Here is a 22,112-nt window from a genome sequence, read left to right on the forward strand (position 1 = left end):
GAGTTATCCCGGCAACCATATGTTATTCTCATCTTCCCCCGAGGATAGCGACAAAAAAAATTGTAGCCGGCGCTGCTTTAATCAGTGCATAATTTACTTTATTAATGTTTTAACCATTAGATTGTCAATGTTTTCTTGGGTGTTTAAATATCCCGAGTAGCTATTTTCATGCATAAATTCATGTGTATGTCGCGCTTGTTATCCTCAGAGGTTGTAAAAGGAATTATAATCCTGTTATGGTTAAGGAATAAGGAGCAAAAGATGCAAAATAGATTTTAGACTCCTATGGAACAGCTTAAGAGCGACAGTGAAAGGTCGAAGTTCTGGAATATGAATATAAACTATATGGACTATAAAAGTATATTATTATACAATACATTTTTTGTTAACCTGAGCAGATAAGATTAGGCCCTAATTCATGAAAAAAATTGCCAGAATTATGGCATAAAAACATGTTGAAAAGTCACAAATTGTTTGCGTAATGTTGCAAAAAATGTGCAATTTTTGGCATTTTTGCGCCAGTCCCATACGAAACGTCAGTCTTAATGAATTGGGCCCTCAGTGTTTTAGAATTGGCCATTGATGGGCATTTCCAGAGTTGTTTTGTTAGTGGGCATTATGGTACCACCCCTTAAAGTGTGCAGCATAATAACTAAGTGGTTAGCTCTGTCGGGACAGTGTTGGGAACTGCCAAAATTGGTGGGTTTTGTTGACTTTGCTCTGATTTTCATGGGGGCTTATAACGTCATATCTTATGGTTTCCTTCACATTACTTTTACTGGTACCGCTTAATATTTTTCATGAAATGGATATCTATGCCATTCCATAGGTCTGCCATTGACACCCAAAACTAATGTTTTTCTTTGTTTTGGATACAGATGTGATGGTAAAGGGATATTCCCATCATATATTTTTGATATATCCATAGGATATGCCATAAATGCGTAGTCGATGTGGATCTCACCAGTGGGACCTGTATCTGTCTTGAGAACATGGGGGCCCTGATGCCTGCCATTGTCAGTGGAGAGTTGTTCAGAATTCCAATTAATTTGTTTAGGAATTCCGACCAATTCTCCACTGAAAGTAGGGTGCAGCCAGGCCCCTCATAATGGATGCGGGTCCCATTGATGGGACCTACGTTTCATATATATTTATGACATATCCTATGGATATATAATAATTGTATGAGCTGGGAACCTTCCTTTAATCAAACGTTTCAATTTGAAGCAAAATAATATATTCTGACCAAACATATATTAGGACTGTCGCAGAGTGCATCTTCTTATAGTCACTCACCACTGTACTTCCGAGAGCTTCAATCAGCAAGATATCTTGAGTAAACAGTATTTACTTCATACTGGATAAACATGAGATACAATTCAGTGTCACACAGTCCGTGTGCTGCTGACATAACACATTCAGGAAAAAAAAAAAAAAAAAACACAGGAAGTAAAAAACAACCAACAATTGAGAGCTTCCCTCCCCACATTACAGCACGCATATAACTTTACACACTATTGCCATCCGCTGTCTAGTTAGTATAAAGTCCTCCTTTCACTTATAATAAGTCCTAATCTGTTGCATATGCCAACAAGGACACCCTGGCATAAAGGTTTGTTCTTCTTTTCCCTTGCTTTTAACTTAACATACCCTGAGATATGTCGTGCAAGCTTAATAGTTTTTGAGAAAAATTTAATTTTGTGATACTCTGTAGGGGGATGTCTATGCTAGATGTGTCTATTGTGGCTATCCTGTAGTTGTGATGTAGATTGCAGGTTTTGCTAAGATGTCACGATACTTTATATTATTTCCTTTTATTTTGCGAGAAATCCTAAACCAAATCCAAGATGAGATAAGGGTGGACACATCTGTATGTCTAGCCAATGATAGACTATGAGCACATTAGACATTTCTAAGCCAAATTTCGTTCCTAAATTAAGTGGGAAACTTAGATCAATGTTTTTGTGCCTTCTAAAATTGTTAGTTTTTATTTCAGATTAGCATTAGTCAGCATTTACTAATGCGCCACTTTCTATGTTATTGCAGGTGCGCTTTTTCTACAGTATGGAGAAGACACAAAGAAACTCCAGATGCCCAATGAAATCACCAGTGTAGACACCATACGTGCCCTCTTTGTAAGTGCCTTCCCGCAGCAGCTGACAATGAAGGTGCTGGAATCCCCCAGCACTGCCATTTATATAAAGGATGAAGGAAGGAATTTATATTATGAGCTGAGCGATGTAAGGTAAGAGAACAAGGCGAACGTAATACTTGGAGATTTATTTATTATGACTATTAGAATGTGGTCTATACAAAAGTTGAAAAAAAAGAAAGCCCCCATAAAATGGACCTAATGCACAGCATAAAGTGAAAGCCAGCGGCGACGGGGCAGCCAAAAACAACGCCATAGGACATACCCTAACAGTGGGTTGTGTTTCTTCCTCTCATTTACCATTATCACTCCTATAATGTAAAATGTGTCTGAAAGTGAATATAAAATATCTCCTCACGTATCAACTCATTGTCTCAGACTTGTTGAGTTATCTAAATGTTTTTGTTTCTATTTAATTACTCTCCAGGCTTTACAAAGTTATACATTTCTGTAATATATTTAATCTTGCTTCCTTTTCTCCCCAACATTTCTCTGCAGTGCTAGTTTTACTACCCAGTTCATGCTTCTTTAGAAGCTGCTTTCAACTGCTGCTCCGCAAAGATCTGTACACGCGAATCACAAAATCTGAGAATTCCTCTGTCTCAACATTTCTTCCCCATGTCCCCCCAAGGCTGTAGAAAAACCAAGGCAAACCAAGCCAAACCAAGCTGGCAAAAGGAGGGGCATACAATATTATGTGAACCAGACAGAGAAGAATATACCCAGTAAAATTTAACTTTTAATAATTATCATTATAAGTGTACTTAGAAGTCCAGATGGGACAAACCATAAATACATTATATGGGGGAGGAATAGTAAGGGTAACAGAATATACAATCAGGCACTTTATTTACAAGCACACTAGCACTTATATACACTAATGTTGGGGGGTTATATCTGGTACCTCTGACAAATCTCTATTTTGAGGAATTATTCACGGGATTTGTTTTTGAATTTCTTCCCTTACTAATATAATTGTGGTGTGTTGTTCAGCATGTCATTTATGACATGAGTGTATCTGACCTTGGTCAATACGTATAATGTTCTCTGTGTGTCTGTTTAGGGAGATTTAGCCATAGGTCAGGGACAGCCTCCGTGTAGCGGGGACACCAATCTGTATCGTTAGGGTGCAAACACTCCGCTGTCAGGTAGGGTATTCTATCCCTTAAGGGCAATACAGGGTAACCCTGATTGTATATTCTGTTACCCTTAATAATAATAATAATAATAATAATAATAATAATTAATTTTTATTTATATAGCGCCAACATATTCCGCAGCGCTTTACAATTAAAACGGGGACATGTACAAACAATAAATTCAATACAAGGTGAGACAGTTTAAACAGTTACATCAGGAGTGAGGTCCCTGCTCGCAAGCTTACATTCTACAAGGAAATGGGGGGACACAATAGATGGAAAGTGCTTGTAATTTCAGGTTTGGCAATTATAATAAGTCAGGATTATCATATAAAGCTGTATGATCCGGTCATCAGCCTGTATGTTAAAGTGCAATACTCAATTACCGAGTGCAGTTATCGAGTGCATGGAGGGTGTAGAGACAGATGAACAGTAGGGTGCAGATTCTGAATAGTATTTAGGAGGGAACAGGGGAAAGTTAGTTTACTGGGTATTTGAGGTGGTAGGCCTGTTTAAAGAGATGGGTTTTTAAAGCGCGCTTGAAGACATCGGGGCTAGGCATCAATCGGATCGTCTGGGGCAGTGTATTCCAGAGAACTGGTGCAGCACGAGAGAAGTCTTGGAGACGGAGGTGCGAGGTTCGGATTAAGGGGGATGTTAGTCTTAGGTCATTTGTGGAACGGAGGGCACGTGTAGGACGATAGACTGAGATGAGAGAGGAGATATAAGGTGGTGCAGAACTGTGGAGAGCTTTGTGGGTGAGAGCAATGAGTTTATATTGGACCCTGTAGCGAATGGGTAACCAGTGTAATGACTGGCACAAGGTGGAGGCATCGGTGAAGCGGCTGGACAGAAATACGACCCTGGCTGCCGCATTCAGGACAGATTGGAGAGGGGAAATTTTGGTAAGAGGGTGACCGATCAGAAGAGAGTTGCAGTAGTCCAGACGATAGTGAATAAGAGCGACAGTAAGCGTTTTAGCAGTTTCAAAAGTGAGAAAAGATCGGATTCTGGAGATGTTTTTAAGATGCAGGTGACAAGAGCGAGTGAGTGATCGGATATAGGGAGTAAAGGAAAGGTTATTGTTGAATATGACCCCAAGGCAGCGGGCGTGCTGCTTGGGAGTTATGGTTGAACCCTCCAAGGTAATTTTGATGTTAGGTAGAGTTAGGTTACTATCCCTCCCCCATATAATGTTTTTATGATATGTATATTCATGGTTTGTCCCATCTGGACTACTAAGTACACTTTTAATGATAATTATTAAAAGTTAAATTTTACTGGGTATATTCTTCTCTGTCTGGTACCCCCCAAGGCTGTAGTCAGATGGGGGAATGCTGTTTGCTGAGCAGCAGTTTAAAGCAGTGTCTAAAGAGTCATAAACCGGGTATTGAAACTCCAGATGGTGTTTGAGATTGAAGAAAGCAAAATAAGGTAATAATGTATATTACAAAAATGTATAACTTTGCCAGGAGGATACTTAGATAAAAATAAGTTTTAGTTAATCTTTAGGCTCTGCAGTGTTCCTCCTACTCCTCTCCATTTATACATTTGCCCTATAACAGATCATAGAATCCCATAGCTTCCCCTTGTGCCTCACATATATCCTCCCATTTCCTAAAACTTAACATGGGAGAAAATTGAATTCATATTTATTTTTGAACCATCTCACTCACTCCTTACCAGACTTATCAATCACAGTTAACTGCTCCATACATTCCCATACAAACTTTAGCCTGAAAAAAAAGAAGAGCGAGAGGAGACTTAATAGCTGTCTACAAATATCTGAAGGGCTGTCACAGTGTAGAGGGATCATCCTTATTCTCATTTGCACATGGAAACATAAGAAGCAATAAAATGAAACTGAATGCAAGAAGATTCAGATTGGGTGTTAGAAAAAACTTTTTGCCAGTGAAGGGTGATTAATGAGTGGAGCAGGCTGCCACGAGAGGTGGTGAGTTCTCCTTCAATGGAAGTCTTCAAACAGGCCGGATAGACATCTGTCTGAGATGGTTTAGTGAATCCTGCATTGAGCAGGGGCTGGACACGATGACCCTGGAGGTCTCCTCCAACTCAAACATTCTAGGATTCTATGATCTTGGCTTTTAAACTGCACATCCAAGCCCTTACTGCATCTTGTTGCCTCCATCTCAAAAAAACATCTCAAATGCTCTTTCCTCAACCTTGAGTCAACAAAATTGCTATTTCACGCCCTTATTATTTCTTCCCTACACCATATCAACATTTTTTCTTTGTGGCCTCTCATCTAACACTCTTGTTCCTCTCCAATCCAAGCTCAAGTCTGCTGCCTCAGTTAATCCACCCCTCTACTCATTCCCTTTCTTCCCATCCCCTTTGTCAATCTCTTCACTGCTTACCCATTGGCCAGAGAATATTAACATTGACAAACACGGCCCTAATCTTTCCCATTCATACATTTATGACCTAATTCCATGTTCTCTCTCCACACTTAATCTCATTCTTCGATCTCCACTTGTCTGCTCCTCAAACGGCTATCTCCATGATTTCTCCTGTCCTTCTCTCTACCGGTCAGATTCTTCCCCACCGTTGAAACTTTCAAAAATGACCTTAAAATCCATATTTTCATAAACACCTCCAACCTACAATAACCTTGGTGCCGGAAAACTTGCATATGAGCAACTTCTACCCTCCTCCTAACCTTCTACAAGCCGATACCATAATCAAGGGTCAGACTCATACAGACCCATAGGAATTCCTTGCATTCAGGATCTGGGCGCCAAGTCTTAAGGACCACAGATTAGGATGGCAAAATTTTCCTAGTTTGTGGCCCTTGTTCTTCATTATCCTAGCTGAGTAATGTGATTCTTTTAAAACCATATTGCTGTGTTTGATCTATTTGATCATTGCAGTGCTAGATGAGGACGGCTATATTTTGGCTTATAAATGAAGTCAAATTTTATGTAAAATGTAACATCTTGTGAAAGTTGATTCATCTCACTTCGATGCCTTGTGCCAGAAAATGAAAGTGTAAATACTGTAACACCAGATTTATTAGACCCGTGTTATCCCTCTACATGCGAAGCCGCGTACACTGTCAAGACTAGATCAGGATAAATGGCGATTATTAATATTCTAGACATTCACGGCTCTTGATACGAAGTCAGTCATCATGGAGGTTCGAGGCAATTTAAGTACTGCAGTAGTGATATTAATATTCTATAATCTCACCCTTAGGACTCGTTCCGAGTGCCTCATTATCATTATCATGTGAAATTACAGCATTACACCAGGGCACATGATTAGAATTATGCAGCATGTGCAAATAATCGAAATTAACACTAATAACTTATATGGCTTTTTCTGTACTTTATCATTCAGTTTTGGTAAGAAAAAACATATGACTTGTTTTCCCCCTTAAGTAAAAGAAAAAGTCTTGAAAAAATGACTACTTCCCCATATAGCGGGGGCTCACGCTTACACTTTATATGACAAAGTGTTCTTGGTGTTGGTTGCAATTTCAATGTTAAAGAGTGGAGATAACGGGGAGAGAAGTTAAACCATACCTATGTGCTTGGTCAAGCAGATTGGGTGACCAAGGAATCAGTTCCTTTGGTATTGTGAGGGCAAGTATGATTCCATTGTCATGCAGCCTGCATTACCAAACACATAAGTTTGTATATTTTAACTGCTCTCGTCAAAGCAGTGGTGCCACCAAATGAGGCCACAAGTGCACCAAGAGCACTCCGATTCCGGCAAGTGCACTCCACATTATTCCTCCATTGAATTAATCAGCATTAAAAATTATTTTCTCAATTATAAAAAATCTATATGATTGCAAGAAACTATGTTTGAGCTATGTCAAAGGAAAAATTTAAAAAGTTATGGCTCTTGGAAGAAGAGTTGAAAAAAAACTAATTTGCAAAAAACGGAAAATCACTTGGTCATGAAGGAGTTGAATTTCTGGGCTCCAGTGTATACGAAGGTCTTAATCTGTAAGGTTTCATGAGTAGTAAGTGACGCGCCCCCTGGGCCGTGGGGTACTTGGTGCCGGGCCGGTCGTTGCTAGGGGAGATGTCATAGTGACGGTGACCCGGTCCGTGACCCAGGGCGGTCAATCAAAAGGGGGATGATATTTACAGGGGATTTATGGTTTTTATATACAGTTCGTGACGCCACCTGTGGTATGCGGCTAAAGGGAGCCGCCGTTGCGGAGCTGGTCCTCTGGAGCTGGTGTAAATGCAGCAGAGTTGGTTTAGCTCTCCACAGGTAGAGCTTAGCTCCAGGGCCGTGCTGAGTTATTATGGATGTTGCGGTGTAGTGCAGGGGTGATGGCGCAGCAGTAATTCACAGAGACAATGGGGTGCAGTCTTCAGAGTTTACTCACAGTTGTTGCAATCCAAGTTACAGGTACCGGTGTAACTTCCCACGTCGTCCTGTGCTTACTCAGGGAGGGGTTCAGCAATCCCACAGGTAATTCAGGAGTACTTAACGGGACCCCCTTCTGTGTGCCGTTCTCTGTCGTCTCCCTGCGCTGGCTCTCACCCTCCTGCCCTGCGCCTCACAATCAGTGTCCCAAGCCGGTAGCCTCGGGTCTTGTCGGGCGACCTGCAGTCCCCTGGACCCTCTGTGGCCACCTTTTCGGCGATGTAATTGTGGCAACTGCACCCTAAAAGTACAGAAGCTTCCGGTTTCCAGTTGAACCTTGTAATTCTCACTAGTCAGGGGCCGGTCCCCTCTGCGGCTTGATCCCTCCACCGCCTGGCAGGTTCGGGCATACAGGTGGCCTCCAGTACTGCCCGTACCCCTGGGATCCCTTTCACTTTCCTGGAGCCTTTCTCCTGCTCCTCTCTCCTTCCTCCTCTCCTTCTCAGTCTTGGGCCTCTCTCCTAGGCCCTCCTCCCAAGCAGAGCTCCTGCAGAGCTCCTGCTCCCTTCAAACTCCACTGACTGACTGGCTACACACCCAAGATGGTTCCCTCTTTTATATCACTTCCTTTCCTGTGCTCCCCTGAACTGCGTCCTCCACCCACACCCACTACATAGTTCCACCCTTCAGCTAGGGACCAGGGAATGTGCTCTGCCCTACTGAAGTGGATGTGTTGGATGCAGGTGTTAGGGTCCCGGGCAGCACTCTATCCTTACCTGAGAGTGAGATACCACACCTCTGGGTGAGATGCAGTACCTCTGTGGCGACTGAACCCGCAGGGGCGCCACATAAGCATACAGTAGACTTACAGTAGTGTCTATCCTACTATTTTTAGCCAATGCTTATAAACAAGGGTAAATAGGTAAATCAGATCTATTGGTGGTTTACAATAACCAAAAGAGGAAATAAAAAACATATGAAATTTTTTTTTTGAGAGGAAACATTTAAACAAAAATTTTGTATGAAGATATCAGATATTTCATAGTATCTTAATTTTATAACAAGGTAATAAAACAGACCCATCACTAATATTATACATCTATTAGGATGATTATTGGGATCTGCTTTAATTCTGCTCCTCCTGTATACATGACGGGTTTATATGTTTAATCGCCTGTCTAGTTTGTGCATATAACCTTTTCTAGAATTCATCATTCCTCTCCTGACATTACCCTGATCCTTTCATCTTCAGAACGCAGCCTCTTGTTTTAGCCTTTAAATCTCTATAAATATGTCAGCACTCCATAAAAGAACTCGGACGGACGCTTTTCACCATCATCTTACTTTCCATCCGAAACCCCTATAATGGACTGACACTTCGGCCTTTTGTATCACTTATATGATGTGTGTTATCGATATTCTGCATTTACACTTTAGAAATGTTTTGGTAAAAAAACACCCTATAAACCATCCCCACAGCTGTCCAGTTTTGTTCCTATATATGTCCTTGTGATGACCTTTTAACCCAACATAGACCAAAAAAAGCCCCCAGCCGCTCATACTGGTAAAAAAAAAAAAAAAATCTAAAAAAGAGGCTCTTGGGCATAGTATGTACAATGGGAAAAATAAGTATTTGATACACTGAGGATTTTTCAAGTTTTCCCACCTAAAAAGAATGGAGAGGTCTGTAATATTTATTGTAGGTACACTTCACCTGTGAGAAACAGACTTTTAAAAAAATCCAGAAAATCACATTTTATGATTTTTACATAATTAAACAGCATTTTATTGCATGAAATAAGTATTTGATACAATAGAAAAACAGAACTTAATATTTGGTACAGAATCCTTTGTTTGCAATTACAGAGGTCAGACGTTTCCTGTGGTTCTTGACCAGGTTTGCACACATGGCAACAGGGATTTTGGTCCATTCCTCCTTAAAGATCCTCTCCAGATCTTTCAGGTTTCGGGGCTGTCACGGGGCAACATTGAGTTTCAGCTCCCTCCAAAGATTTTCTATTGGGTTCAGGTCTGGAGACTGGCTAGGCCACTCCAGGACCTTCAAATGCTTTTTACAGAGCCACTCCTTACTTGCCCTGGCTGTGTGTTTCGGGTCATTGTCATGCTGGAAGACCCAGCCACGATTCATCTTCAATGCTCTTACTGACGGAAGGAGTTGGTTGGCCAAAATCTCACGATACAAGACCACATCCATCCTCCCTTCAATACGGTGCAGTCATCCTGTCCCCTTTGCGGAAAAGCACCCTCAAAGTATGATGTTTCCCCCACCATGCTTCACGGTTACGACAGTGTCCTTGGGATTGTACTCATCCTTCTTCTTCCTCCAGACACAGCGAGGGGAGTTGATACCAAAAAGTTCTATTTTGGTCTCATCTGACCACATGACCTTCTCCCATGCCTCCTCTAGATCATCCAGATGATCATTGTTGAACTTGAAACAGGCCTGGTCATGTGCTGTCGTGAGCAGGGGGACCTTGTGTGCCCTGCAGGATTTTAATCCATGACGGCGTAGTGTGTTACTAACGGTAATGTTTGAGACTGTGGTCCCAGCTCTCTTCAGGTCATTGACCAGGTCCTCCCATGTAGTTCTGGGCTGATTTCTGACCTTTTTCAGAAACTTCCTTACCCTACAAGGCGAAACCTTGCATGGAGCCTCAGACCGAAAAAGATTGATAGTCATCTTGTTTTTTCCATTTTCTAATAATTGTGTCAACAGTTGTTGCCTTCTCACCAAGCTGCTTGCCTATTGTCCTGTAGCCCATCCCAGCCATGTGCAGATCTACAATTTTGTCCCTGCTGTCCTTAGACAGCTGTTTGGTCTTGGCCATGGTGGAGAGGTTGGAGTGTGATTGATTGTGTGTAGACTGGTGTATTTTATACAGGTAATGAGTTCAGACAGGTGCAATTAATACAGTTAATGAGTACAGAGTAGGAGGGCTTCTTTTCTTTATTTTTTTTTTCTTAAAGAAAAACTAACAGGTCTGTGAGAGCCAGAATTCTTGCTGGTTATTAGGTGATCAAATACTTATTTCATGCAATAAAATGCAAATTAATTATGTAAAAATCATACAAAGTGATTTTCTGGATTTTTTTTTGATTCTGTCTCTCACAGTTGAAGTGTACCTACGATAAACATTACAGACCTTTCCATTCTTTGTAGGTGAGAAAACTTGCAAAATTGGCAGTGTATGAAATACTTATTTCCCCCACTGTATGTGTATAGTATTGTTAGCACTGAGGAGCAGAGGCAGATATGATCGATCCATAATAAATCCTATCCTGTACACGATACATTCAGGAGCCATAGATGAACTTTTATGGGGTTCCTCATGATTTCTGCTTCTGGTGTTTTCGATAATCTTATGCTATGCCGTTCTTACCACAATTTACTTAATAACCCAAACTGAACCTAACAAAATGTTCCATATGATTTGTTCAAAACAATGCGGCAATAATTAAGTGTCCGGACTTCTTCTTTTTTTTTTTGCAGGTCCCCTTTATCCTAGTCCACTTTATAATTAACTGCTAATGTAAAATAGTTGGCGGATGGGGTGTTATTTATGCCATCTGTGCCACATTGTTCTCGGCCAGTAGATTACATGTCTCATGAGCATCTTGTGACATCTTTCCCTTCCCTAATCTACAGGCTGATGGCAGATAAAGTGAGCATTATGCCATTGATTGATTGGGAAACCTGTAAATCAGGGAAAGGAAGAAAAAGAAATAAGAGAAAAACAGAGAGAGACATAAAAAGAGAAAGTCAATGAGAGAAACACAAAGAAAGAAAAAGAGAGAGAAAGAAAAAAAAGCGACAAAGAGAGAGAAAGAAAGAGACAGCCCGAGGAAGAAAGAAAAACAGAGAAAGAGACAGACATAGGCCCTAATTCATCAAGATTGGCGATCTTCTCTCCGGTCTAGATGAGGGGGGCATGGTGGAGTCAGATGCTTCCAGGGGCATATGTAGAAATCATGGGACACCCTAGCAGAAGTCCTAATTGTCGCACCACACACACACGCAAAAAATATATATATTTGGGTCACAAATAGCATATCCAACAAGTTTGCAACTCTTACAAAGTTATTTTGCCACTATTGAAACCTCTTAGTGTTTCCACACACCAAGATACCCCTTTCATGGCTTCCGTAAAGTATCATGGCAACAAATGTGCCCCCAAATACGGTAAGTGACCTCCACATTGAATTCCTTGACAGTACCCTCCAGACGCACAGTATGATTATCCTACAGTAGCCCCCCCGCCAAGTGCGATTTCCCCCATTTTCCCAAATTGGTCTCAACACAGCCCTCCATACAATATGATGGCCCTCCATATAGTATAGTGGCCCTATATACAGTATAGTGGACCTCCATACAGTATTGTGGCCCCAATACAACCCTCCACAATGTGTAATGGCCTGCACACATTATAATTGCCCTCACTAGCTCTCCAAACAGTATAGTGCCCTCCCCCCACATAGTCATCCAGACAGTATAATGGCCCCTGCACAACCCTCCACACAGTATAATGGCCCCCGCACAACCCTCCAAACAATATACTGGCACCATGTAGTCTTCCAAATAGTATGATGGCCAAAGAAATAGCCCTCCAAATAATATGATGCCACCCAAAAAGTATGATGGCTGCCACATAGCACTTCAAATAGTTTGATGGCCCCCAAATAGCCTTTACATAGTATGATGCTCCCGCAAATTGTATGATGGCCCTCCAAATAGTATGATAGCTCCCCACATAGGCCTCCAAATAGTATGATGGCCCCATAAATAGCCCTCCAAATAGTATGATGCACCCCCAAATAGTATGATGGCACCCACATAGCCCACCAAATAGTATTTTGCCCCCCCTAAGTAGCATGATGGCCCCCACATTGTGTGATGGCCCCACAAATATCCCTCAAAATAGTATGATGCACCCCCAAATAGTATGATGGCACCCACATAGCCCACCAAATAGTATGCTGGCCCCCCTAAGTAGCATGATGGCCCCCACATTGTATGATGGCCCCACAAATAGCCCTCAAAATAGTATGATAGTCTCCAAGTAGCATGATGGCTCCTGCATAGCACTCCAAATAATATGATGGCCCCACAAATAGCCCTTCAAGTAGTATGATGGCACCACAATGTACTCAGTGGTTAAAAGTATATATATAGTTTTCCCTGTGCGTCTGACGACTCTCGATGATGTTATTACATCACTCCTGCTGTGCTGAGCAGTACAGACCACACACTGTTGAAATCGAAGCAGCATGGGGGAATGGGGAGAGGCGAGTATATATAATGATGTCATCATGAGACGTAAGGCGCACAGGTAAAATGATGGAGGAGGGAAATGAAGCTCCCTCTTCCATCATTGCTTTCAATTGTATCTGCATCCATGACGTGGATACAGTTGAAAATCGACCCGGGGAGAGGTGGTGCCAGTGCTGGCATACTCATGGAAACCCATAGCAGCCATGTCATCTGCCGCTATTAGTGGTACACCACTGAATGCTCCTGATTCATGAGGAGTTGCATCTGTTGAGTGACGTGTGCCATGCCAGAAATCTTACTACAATCAGGGACTGAAGTGAGATATCTGTCAGAGGGAATGCCACAGCTGGTCATGAATTAGACCTCACTCACACCCCCTTCCCACCCCAGCTCCACCTATTTTGGCGGAACTGGGAGAAACTCTTGTGAAAACAACAAGTCGCAATGTTGTGGTTCAACTCCGAGTTGCGTCAACATTTTTTTGACTTTTCAAAGCTTTTATGCAATTTTTTTCTCATAAAAGCTTTGATGAATCGAGGCCATAGAGAAAGACCGAAGGAAAGAGAGAAGAGAAAGAATAAGGGAATGAAAGACAAGCGAGAGAGAAGAAAAAAGAAAGGGGAAAAAAGCAAAGAAATAACGAGAAGAAAAGAAGGAAATGAAGGAAGGAAGAAGGCAGATGTGGATTAAAGGAAGGAATCACCTAGTTACTGTATATAATACCATATTTCTATTCATATCTTAGGTTCTGTAGGACCACATGCCTGTCATGAGGTTGTAGGACCACACACCTGTCATGAGGTTGTGGGACCACACGCCAATCATGAGGTTGTAGGACCACACGCTTGTCATGAGGTTGTAGGACCACACGCCTGTCATGAGGTTGTAGGACCACACATCTGTCATGAGGTTGTAGGACCACATGCCCAACATGAGGTTGTAGGATCACAAGCCTGTCATGAAGTTGTAGGACCACACAACTATCATGAGGTTGTAGGACCTCACACCTGTCGTGAGGTTGTAGGACCACACGCCTGTCATGAAGTTGATAGTGCAGGACCAAATCTTGCATATCTCACAAGCTCCATTATTTCTATATATTCCTTCTAAAACTATGTAGGGTGAAAAAACATGGGAACTGTGCACCCCTATATATCATGTACTAAGACCCAGGACATTGTGTTGGTTTTAACACTCGACTCTTGACTCTTCCTGTCATGTGTGTGTCAGATGTGATAGACAGTCTCCCTGCAGTTGGTTGCAGAAGATCTCTTCGTTTGGCATTGCAGATACCTTCTTAGCTGTCTCACGTTAGGACCCAGTGGCTACCTCATTCTGGCTAATTGACACCCAGGCTGGGTGTTTAAATATTGGCTGTTGATAGAGGGTGGTGCCGGTGATATTCACCTGATCCCTTGTGAAGGATTGAGCAAGAGCAGTACTTCTTCCTCTCTGGTGCTAAGAGGACGTGCGTGCATCTCTCTGGAGTCGACTAAAGCTATGCTATTTTCCCTTGTTTGTTCCCCCTTATTGTCTTTAGTTGCTAGCAGGGATTGACTAGCGCTCACCCCCCCTCTTCCCTAGCCAGGGCCAAATGCCAGGGAAAGACAGGGCTAGGTTCCTGTGCAGCGATTGATGCGGAACCAATATAGGGACGTTTACTGGAGTCAGAAAGATATCAGGTCAGCCTAGGAGGTCTCCACTCCCTCCTTTCCCTAGAGTCTGGGCCCCCTTCCCTTTGTGTCTCTTAGTCTTTCCTACACCTTGCGTGACATTTCCATTAGAAAGGGTCCTTCCTGACCATACTATCCATGTAATATTTAATGAGAACCGTCTATTCTGTGCAAGTTTCCACTAGTTGGTGCTGAAAAGAATTTGTCTTTGTGTCGCCAGTCCGAGCCAAATAATCTGTTTCATTTCAAATTCGCGTATAAATTCCCATATGGGAAATCTAGACCTGGAGAACAAGCTGCGTGGTGAAATGCGTTGTGTATTTTGTAACATTTTCACAGATTTCTACATAAAAGTTTTCATACTCTTATCAGAGTTAAATTTACTCAATGTCGTCTAGTGCTGATTTCTGCAATCTGTCTCTCCTCAGCTGTCGCTGCTGTTACAGTTTGTACTTCTTGGAGCCGCTGATTGCAGTATTTGCCAATCGTCAGCGCAAGGCGCTCAGTTGTCGGTTCTCAGAAAAACAGTAAAATTGTCAATAAAATACCCTCTGCATTCATCTATTGACAACCTGGAAATGACGCTATCTCTTTGGCTTGTAATGGTCAGTTTTGCACTTCCATCCATGCATAGATCACCGCTGATTTATTAGATGGAGCTGAGGCTTTACATACGTGGTGTTTCACCCCATTGAAATCCTTCCCAATATTAAAGGGCAATTAATGACAGAGAAGTCCAGGTTTTAGTACCAAGATCACTTAATTTATGGTCAACTCTGTTAGCAAACATTTCCCTATATTCACTAGATGACTACATTTCCGAAAGAACAGCTAAATTAAAGTCATCTCATCCTTTTTTCTACTAGCACTGTCCCATCCTAAAGGATTTATTAGAAATGTCTGATTGATGCGGGTCCCACCGCTCGGACCTACATCTATCTTGAGAGCTAAGTCTGGAGCACAGTTGCTCAGCAAATTTTAAAACTCGTATACAAATAAATGGAGAGAGCTGGGCATAAAAAGCCACCAAACCATACCTGACGGCGTGTGACAGGACCCCATTAATGAGATATATGTGTGGCCCCATGGTGGAACCTGCATCTATCATGCGATGAGAAAACCCCTATAAGCATATCCCAGTGAGCACCCGATGGATAAAAGCAAGTCTTTGAGATAACAGATAAATTGGGTAAAATATGAAGATGGTGAGAGAGTGAAAATGAGATGGAAACAGAGGTGCAGCATGAGAGGAGTCTTCTCAGATCTCAAAGTAATGCTTTCAGGGTGGACTCTCTCTCTAATACTGTGCTGTACTGAGCCTTCATATGGCAGCACACACTGCCTTCAGCGCGGTAGTATAGAGCTACAGTGAGTGTGTCGGCACTGTGCACCTCGTTCTGCTTTTTTAGGTCCCATACACAAACTAGCAAAAGATGTCATGAGGACTTGGCATGCCATCACAGTGCATATAGGGGAACACCTAATGGAGCATTGTACAGCAGACCCAACAACACTGTGTGATCCTGTAACATAGTGCGGGGCAGTAGCCGCGGGTGAGGCACTTGTCTTCAGCCCACCAGCACGTTACATGAAAGTGTGGGTCCTGGTTGGGCGTGTGGACTTGTGCTGTGAAAGTCTTATGCCCATGCAGGCCGCATGTAGCCGATGTTTCTGGTTGGCCAGGACCAGATGTTGCACAGTTCAGTGAGGGAGACCACCATTCCGTAATAAAGTCTTTTCTGAACGGTAAATTGATAAGGGTTATATACAAGGGATAGCAGGTACAAAGGACGTTTCCTTTACAGTATGAAACATTATTTCACCCAGTATCCTTCCTATGTAGGATACTCCAGAGCTTTCAGACACACTTTCTCCCTGCTTTGCCACAACCCAGCCTGAACGCCATAGTCCTGATTTACAAGTCTCCTTTTCTTGTTCAGTGACTCCGTGTCCTATTTCTTTCACTACTGTTGCCCTGGTCCTACCACTCAGTATGCTTCACTAGTCCCCATCTCTCAGTCCTGCTAAGGCCCATTACCTTCTGTGTTACAATTTAAGGGTCTTGTGGCTAGGCGTCCTCTCCTAGGACCGTCTCCGGAAGGCCACTCTCTCTCTTTCTGTCTTGTTTTCTTCAGGATAGCACTATCCCTTCTTCTTAGTCTCCTCTCACTCAGAGTCACCCTTTATTCAGCTCTGCTCACCTTGCCCTACCAAACTCTTAGCGTTAGGAAAAGGGACTACTTCCTGTTAGACAGTAACTCCTCCCCTGTGGGCTAGTCCCAAACATTAACTCTACCATACCCTACAGTCAACTATCTATATAGTTATCACACCCTCTGTGGCGCCCAGCTGCGCTTGGTACCATAGATCCTAGAGGGGTGCATTACCGGATTTCTCCACAAGAGGCCCCCATAAACATTCACACATCCCCACCTTCCACCTCAGACCAGCAGAGGGAGCCCGTTAGGGATATAAATAGGGAAGGTGGAGCTAGGTAGCTCAGTCTAGTCTGGAGTCTACAGAGAGTCTAGCCAGAAGAGAGTTCCTGCTCACAGCCAGAGAGGGACAGAGTTCTCAGTTCTGTTCCTGCAGAAGTCTGTCTGCAGAGGTAGGCCAAGCTAAACTCAAGCAGCTCAAGTAAGTGAGCCCAAGGTGTGCCGACGCCTGTAAGAGCGGTGAAGAGCGGCAAGCTGCCGTTAGTGTGAGTAGCCTAGAGAGGGCCCGAGCGTGGCCGAAGGCGAGGGGAAAGTGAGTAGCAGTGGGGGCTGAGGAGCTTACCCAGCTCACCCCGAAACATATACTGGACACCGGGTCCGAGCTTACCGGGATCTCTACGACCCAGTAAGGCATAACCGGAATCCCTGGAGAACTACAGGTCCCAGGTTCACCAGAGAGCTGATACGTAGCAGAGCCAGGAGACACATAGGCCCCGTAAACTGGGAGCATGCACTCCAAGAGAAGGCCCTACCACAACGTCAGCCGGTGCAGGACAGAAATAAAGTTAGGTCTAGCTTCAGGCAGGTCAGAAACTTACTACGCAGAGGCAAGAAACAGGAGGCCCTACACCCGCTCATTGCGGAGGATCCTGATATGCACCCTTCACCCTACAGTGCTCCGGGACGTGCCTGAATTTCCACCAGTAAAAGGTACTGAAGTGACTACCGTGTCTGTCCCCGTTCTTGCTCTGACCCGGCTGGGTCTCGCCTGTCCTGCATCCCCCTCTCCGTACGCTGCCCTGAGGCCCAGCTCCACCTGTGGGGAGCTATACCATCGAGCTGCCTTATCACCGGCCTAAGTGGACTGCCGCAGCGCTGGTGATTCTCACCAAAAAGCACAGGTGGCGTCACGAACTTTCATAAAATTAACAAATAATCCCCTTTTAAAAGCTGATCCCAGGGTACGGGCCCGGGAGCCGACCACCGCAACATCCCCAAAGGCCAGGCAAAGGCCCGGGTACCGAGTCGTCCCCATCCCCCTGGGCGAGTCACCTCCATTATAGATTACCAACATTACCTTACACTATGCAAGTGTCTTCAGGGGTAGAAACACGACAACACAGTCCACCACCCTTACACCCCCATGTATCCTGATGCCTAAGGGTTCATTTATCTGAGCACTTTTTTGTTTTTTTGTGCATGACAAACCACACATGGACCAATCATAGCCAATGTGCCAGTGCACATGGACCTTTTTCCATGTGGATCCATGATCTGTATGGAAAAAAAATCGCTCCATGCACTACTCATGTCCATTTTACAGGTCAGAATAGTGCATGCAAAAAAAAGCAGGTCCTGCATCCATGTATAGATGAGTACATGGCGCCAATCATGGACATTGTGGCCCCATTTTTTGATACAGCTAACAGAACCCGAACATAAGGGAAATTTCATATAACCTTATTAAGGGTATAGTTTCTCATCTGTTGAGGCATGACCACGAATCTCGTGACGAAGGCTACCTGTCGGACTGGTGGTTGCAGTCATAATATGGATGAGAAAATACACCATCAATATAAACATAAAATGACCAATGATGATATGAGAGCGTGCTGACATCTTAGGCTACGTTCACACAGCTATATTTTTGGTGCTGTCCATGGAAAGAACTGACAGCACTTCCACTAATGTTATTCAATATGGCTGCTTTGGTGACCGGAGCATACACTAGTCTCCGTATTTCAGATGAGACTTGCCTATTCAAGTTTGTGGGTGTGCAAAAAAATTGGATCCCGTACAGATCAACCGTATATAATCCGATTTTTACAGGTACATTGCAATTAGTAATATAGGAAACTCCTGATATATAAAAAGGAATGCTACATGGATGATAACACAGATGAGAAATCGTGTTGTTGTTTTTTTTTCGTTTTAGATGAAAATTAGATTGTTTTTTTATACAGTTGTGTGAACTTTGCCCAAAGGAAGTTTCCTTCACTCTTGCGGATCCCACCGTACCTCATTATGGAACCTAAATGTAGTATAGCGGATGCAATTTACTATGTAACTCGTCGCTGATATCACCGGGAGGGACGGTATTTCTTTCTGTGCTAAATCTGGAAACTCTCCTTTTAAAAGCACTAAAATAAGTCCAGCCCAAAACATTCTTCTTCCCTTTTTTTTTTCCCTTCCCTTGAACATAATCTCCCTGGTTAAGCTCAGCCCACCAAACCCTGTTTCTGCACCTGGAGCAATGGAATTCAGCCCTCATTTAGAAAGCGTCCTAATTCACTGGTTCGTATCTGAGAAGGAATGTCTTTCCTGAAGGCGTTTGAAGAAAAGCTATAGACGGCGGAATTTTTTTTTTTCTTTATTCCTTTGTTGCTTTTTTTTTTGGAACCGATTAAATTTTTACACTGGAAAATCCATCCAATTGTTTTGCTGCGGTGGAAGTGAAGTTGTGCAGTCGAGTGACTGCAGGATGTCTGGAAGCTGAAATGCAAGAAGGAGATAGAGATTGCAGAGCTGCTTGGCTGTAAGTTGGGTCTAATGTACATTACTTCAGCTTGGCGCAGAACAAAGGCCGACTTGTGCATTGCTCAGATAAGTTCCTATGTGTCTCTTGTGTTTGCTTTCAATGGGCAGAGAGACCTTTAAATATTAACCGAACCAGGGCTGAGTTTATGGTTAAATGCTTCTGCTAATATTTCTCTTCCGGAGTTTGCTCTTATTCAGGTTTCAGTCTGCTGAGCCCGGCACCATCTGATCTCACAGGGTGTGGAGCTATTCTGGTAGAACATAAGTCAAAGGGCTGCAAAGTTTAGGGGACTTTAATTCCTATGTTCATGTCGCCTTGTCCACGGTCTCCTGCAAACGCATGTAGCTGGAAAATGATGAGGTGAAATGTAAAAGCCTATTCATCTGCAACAGATATTCATGTTTGTGTTTCCAGGAATATTCAAGACAGATCCTTCCTGAAGGTTTACAATAAAGACCCAGCTCACGCGTTCAACCACACTCCCAGGACGGTCAATGGAGACGTAAGGGTAGGTGCCTCCTTATTCTTCACTATCCTTCCTCATGTAAGAGTCCGTCAAGTTCAATCGTCGATTGAACAGGATGGACTATCGTCTCCTTACAACTGTATTAAATATATATATATATATATATATATTATATATGGTAGAAATCAGTAATATTCATAGATATACATGGAAAATGTCCTTTATGCCGAGATATAGTTAAAGGGACATCACATACAGTATATGTCTGTAGATGTTTCTGGACATCATTGAGGAGGACCGCCGACTTTTGGGTTTCCAGTCCATAATCTTATTACAGGGAATCATCAGAAAATGATCTGTTGTTTAAATCAGGCTTTTGTGTTAAATATGTGTGTGTGTGTGTGTATGTATATATATATATATATATATGTATATGTGTGTGTATACGTGTGTTTTATATGATGTGTGTATGCATGTATGTGTTTTATATAGTGTGTGTGTGTTTATGTATGTATATGTTATATATAAGTATGTGTGTGTTCATATACTGTACGCATGTATGTGTGTATATGTATATAGAGAGAGAGAGAGAGAGAGAGAGGTCAGCACTGTTGGACCGAAACATTGCCATATGGGCCATTAAAAATCATCTATTTTTACACTATGTTTGTGTGCTGCCTTCATATTTTGTGATTTTGTGAGTCTGTGTGTATGTGTATGTATATATATATATATATATGTGTGTGTATATGTATATGTATATATATATATATATATATATATATATATATATATAATAAAAAAATCTTGCAAATTTCACACGGGCCACTGGAACTTTTTTAAACTAACTTCCCTTTTTTTCTGAAAACAACACATATACATTAGCCGTAATGATCAATCTCAGACCTTATCTTTTGTATTGAAGTGTCTAATGAGCATGTGCAAAGGGAGGGGGAGGTGAGCTGTGACATCACCTATTGTGAGTGATGGATCCTGTATAATCAGCTATGTATAGAGGTGTTGCCTGTCACTGTAATCCTGCCTCTGATGATAAGGAGACTGCTGAAAACTCTTCCTGAAAGGATAGGAAATATGAATCTAAAATAATCCCAGAGTGAAAATTGCAAGAGTTCTACTTTTTAAAAAAAATAAACATCGTAATTTGAACCAAAAAAATTACCAATTGAAAAAAAATATATATATATAACTCAAAAACCTGATTTAAAAAATAGGTTATTTTGTCTGATAGCTTCTCTTTAAAATCTGCCTGAATGGCTGGTTACCATAGAAATTCCATTTAACTGTAGGTGTAGTGTCCCTTTAAGCTATTTTCTGATGGAGCTTTTTTGCTATACGTTACAATGTTCACGGTTATAGACGAGAGTTGGCAGCTGCATACGATGTAGTGGTATATGGAGGACTAATGGAAAGCAGAAGACTGGAGTTGGATGAGGACCAGTCCACAATAATGCAGATATTGGGATATTATGTGCTGGAATCACATGCAGTTCTGTAGAATTAATGCTTTATTGTGGTGACATCGAGGGCTTGATAATTTTAGGTACATGATTAGTCGTCTATATGAGGACTTTTCCTGGCTCTGATTATTTCACCATTATTTATAATACTTTGCAATGTGCACTGACACATACATGTCCATTGTATTACATTCTATTACGTTGTATGGGGTGATTCAAGGGATCACATACAGAAAGATCATTTCCTAAGAACGGAGACTATTGAATCACTCTGGAATTTATATTATTGAGGTCAGACCTATTCCCTATAAATGGAGATTTTTTTTTAATGACCCTGCATTGAGTTATAGCATATTATATGGACAGACGTACGTGACGCACCCCTGGGCCTGTGTCGCGCAGCGTTGCGCACGCGGGAGCTTACCCGGACCCGGATCTGTTGAGGGTTGTAGTCTCGTGGCGGTGACCCGGTCCGTGCCCAGGGAGTCAGACTAAGTGGCGCTGTATTAGCGGTAGATGTTGGACGACTACGCCACCCGTTGAATGCAGCGAAGGAGCTGCCGCTGCAGGGCAGACCGCTGAGGCCGGTGGTA

At 42.5% G+C, this 22,112-nt stretch overlaps 1 protein-coding gene across 11 annotated transcripts in view; it reads left to right on the forward strand.

Annotated features, from left to right (window-relative positions):
• KIAA1217 (KIAA1217 ortholog) overlaps window positions 1-22,112 on the forward strand; it is a 456,094-nt gene that overhangs the window by 313,493 nt on the left and 120,489 nt on the right. For 10 of the 11 annotated variants that reach the window (XR_012320033.1, XM_073677511.1, XM_073677510.1 and 7 more), the window contains 2 exons: window positions 2,047-2,245; window positions 19,990-20,083. Coding sequence is in view for 10 of the 11 variants with exons in the window: in XM_073677511.1 (XP_073533612.1) it covers window positions 2,047-2,245; window positions 19,990-20,083 (293 nt within the window). In the remaining variant the exon portion in view is untranslated. Of the gene's footprint in view, window positions 1-2,046; window positions 2,246-19,265; window positions 19,573-19,989; window positions 20,084-22,112 lie in introns of those variants that run through there. The other variant, XM_073677515.1, reaches the window with a different exon arrangement.

Source organism: Phyllobates terribilis, unplaced genomic scaffold (assembly GCF_046119375.1).
Source record: "Phyllobates terribilis strain yellow unplaced genomic scaffold, ASM4611937v1 Scaffold_4__5_contigs__length_816908805, whole genome shotgun sequence".
Taxonomy (NCBI): domain Eukaryota; kingdom Metazoa; phylum Chordata; class Amphibia; order Anura; family Dendrobatidae; genus Phyllobates; species Phyllobates terribilis.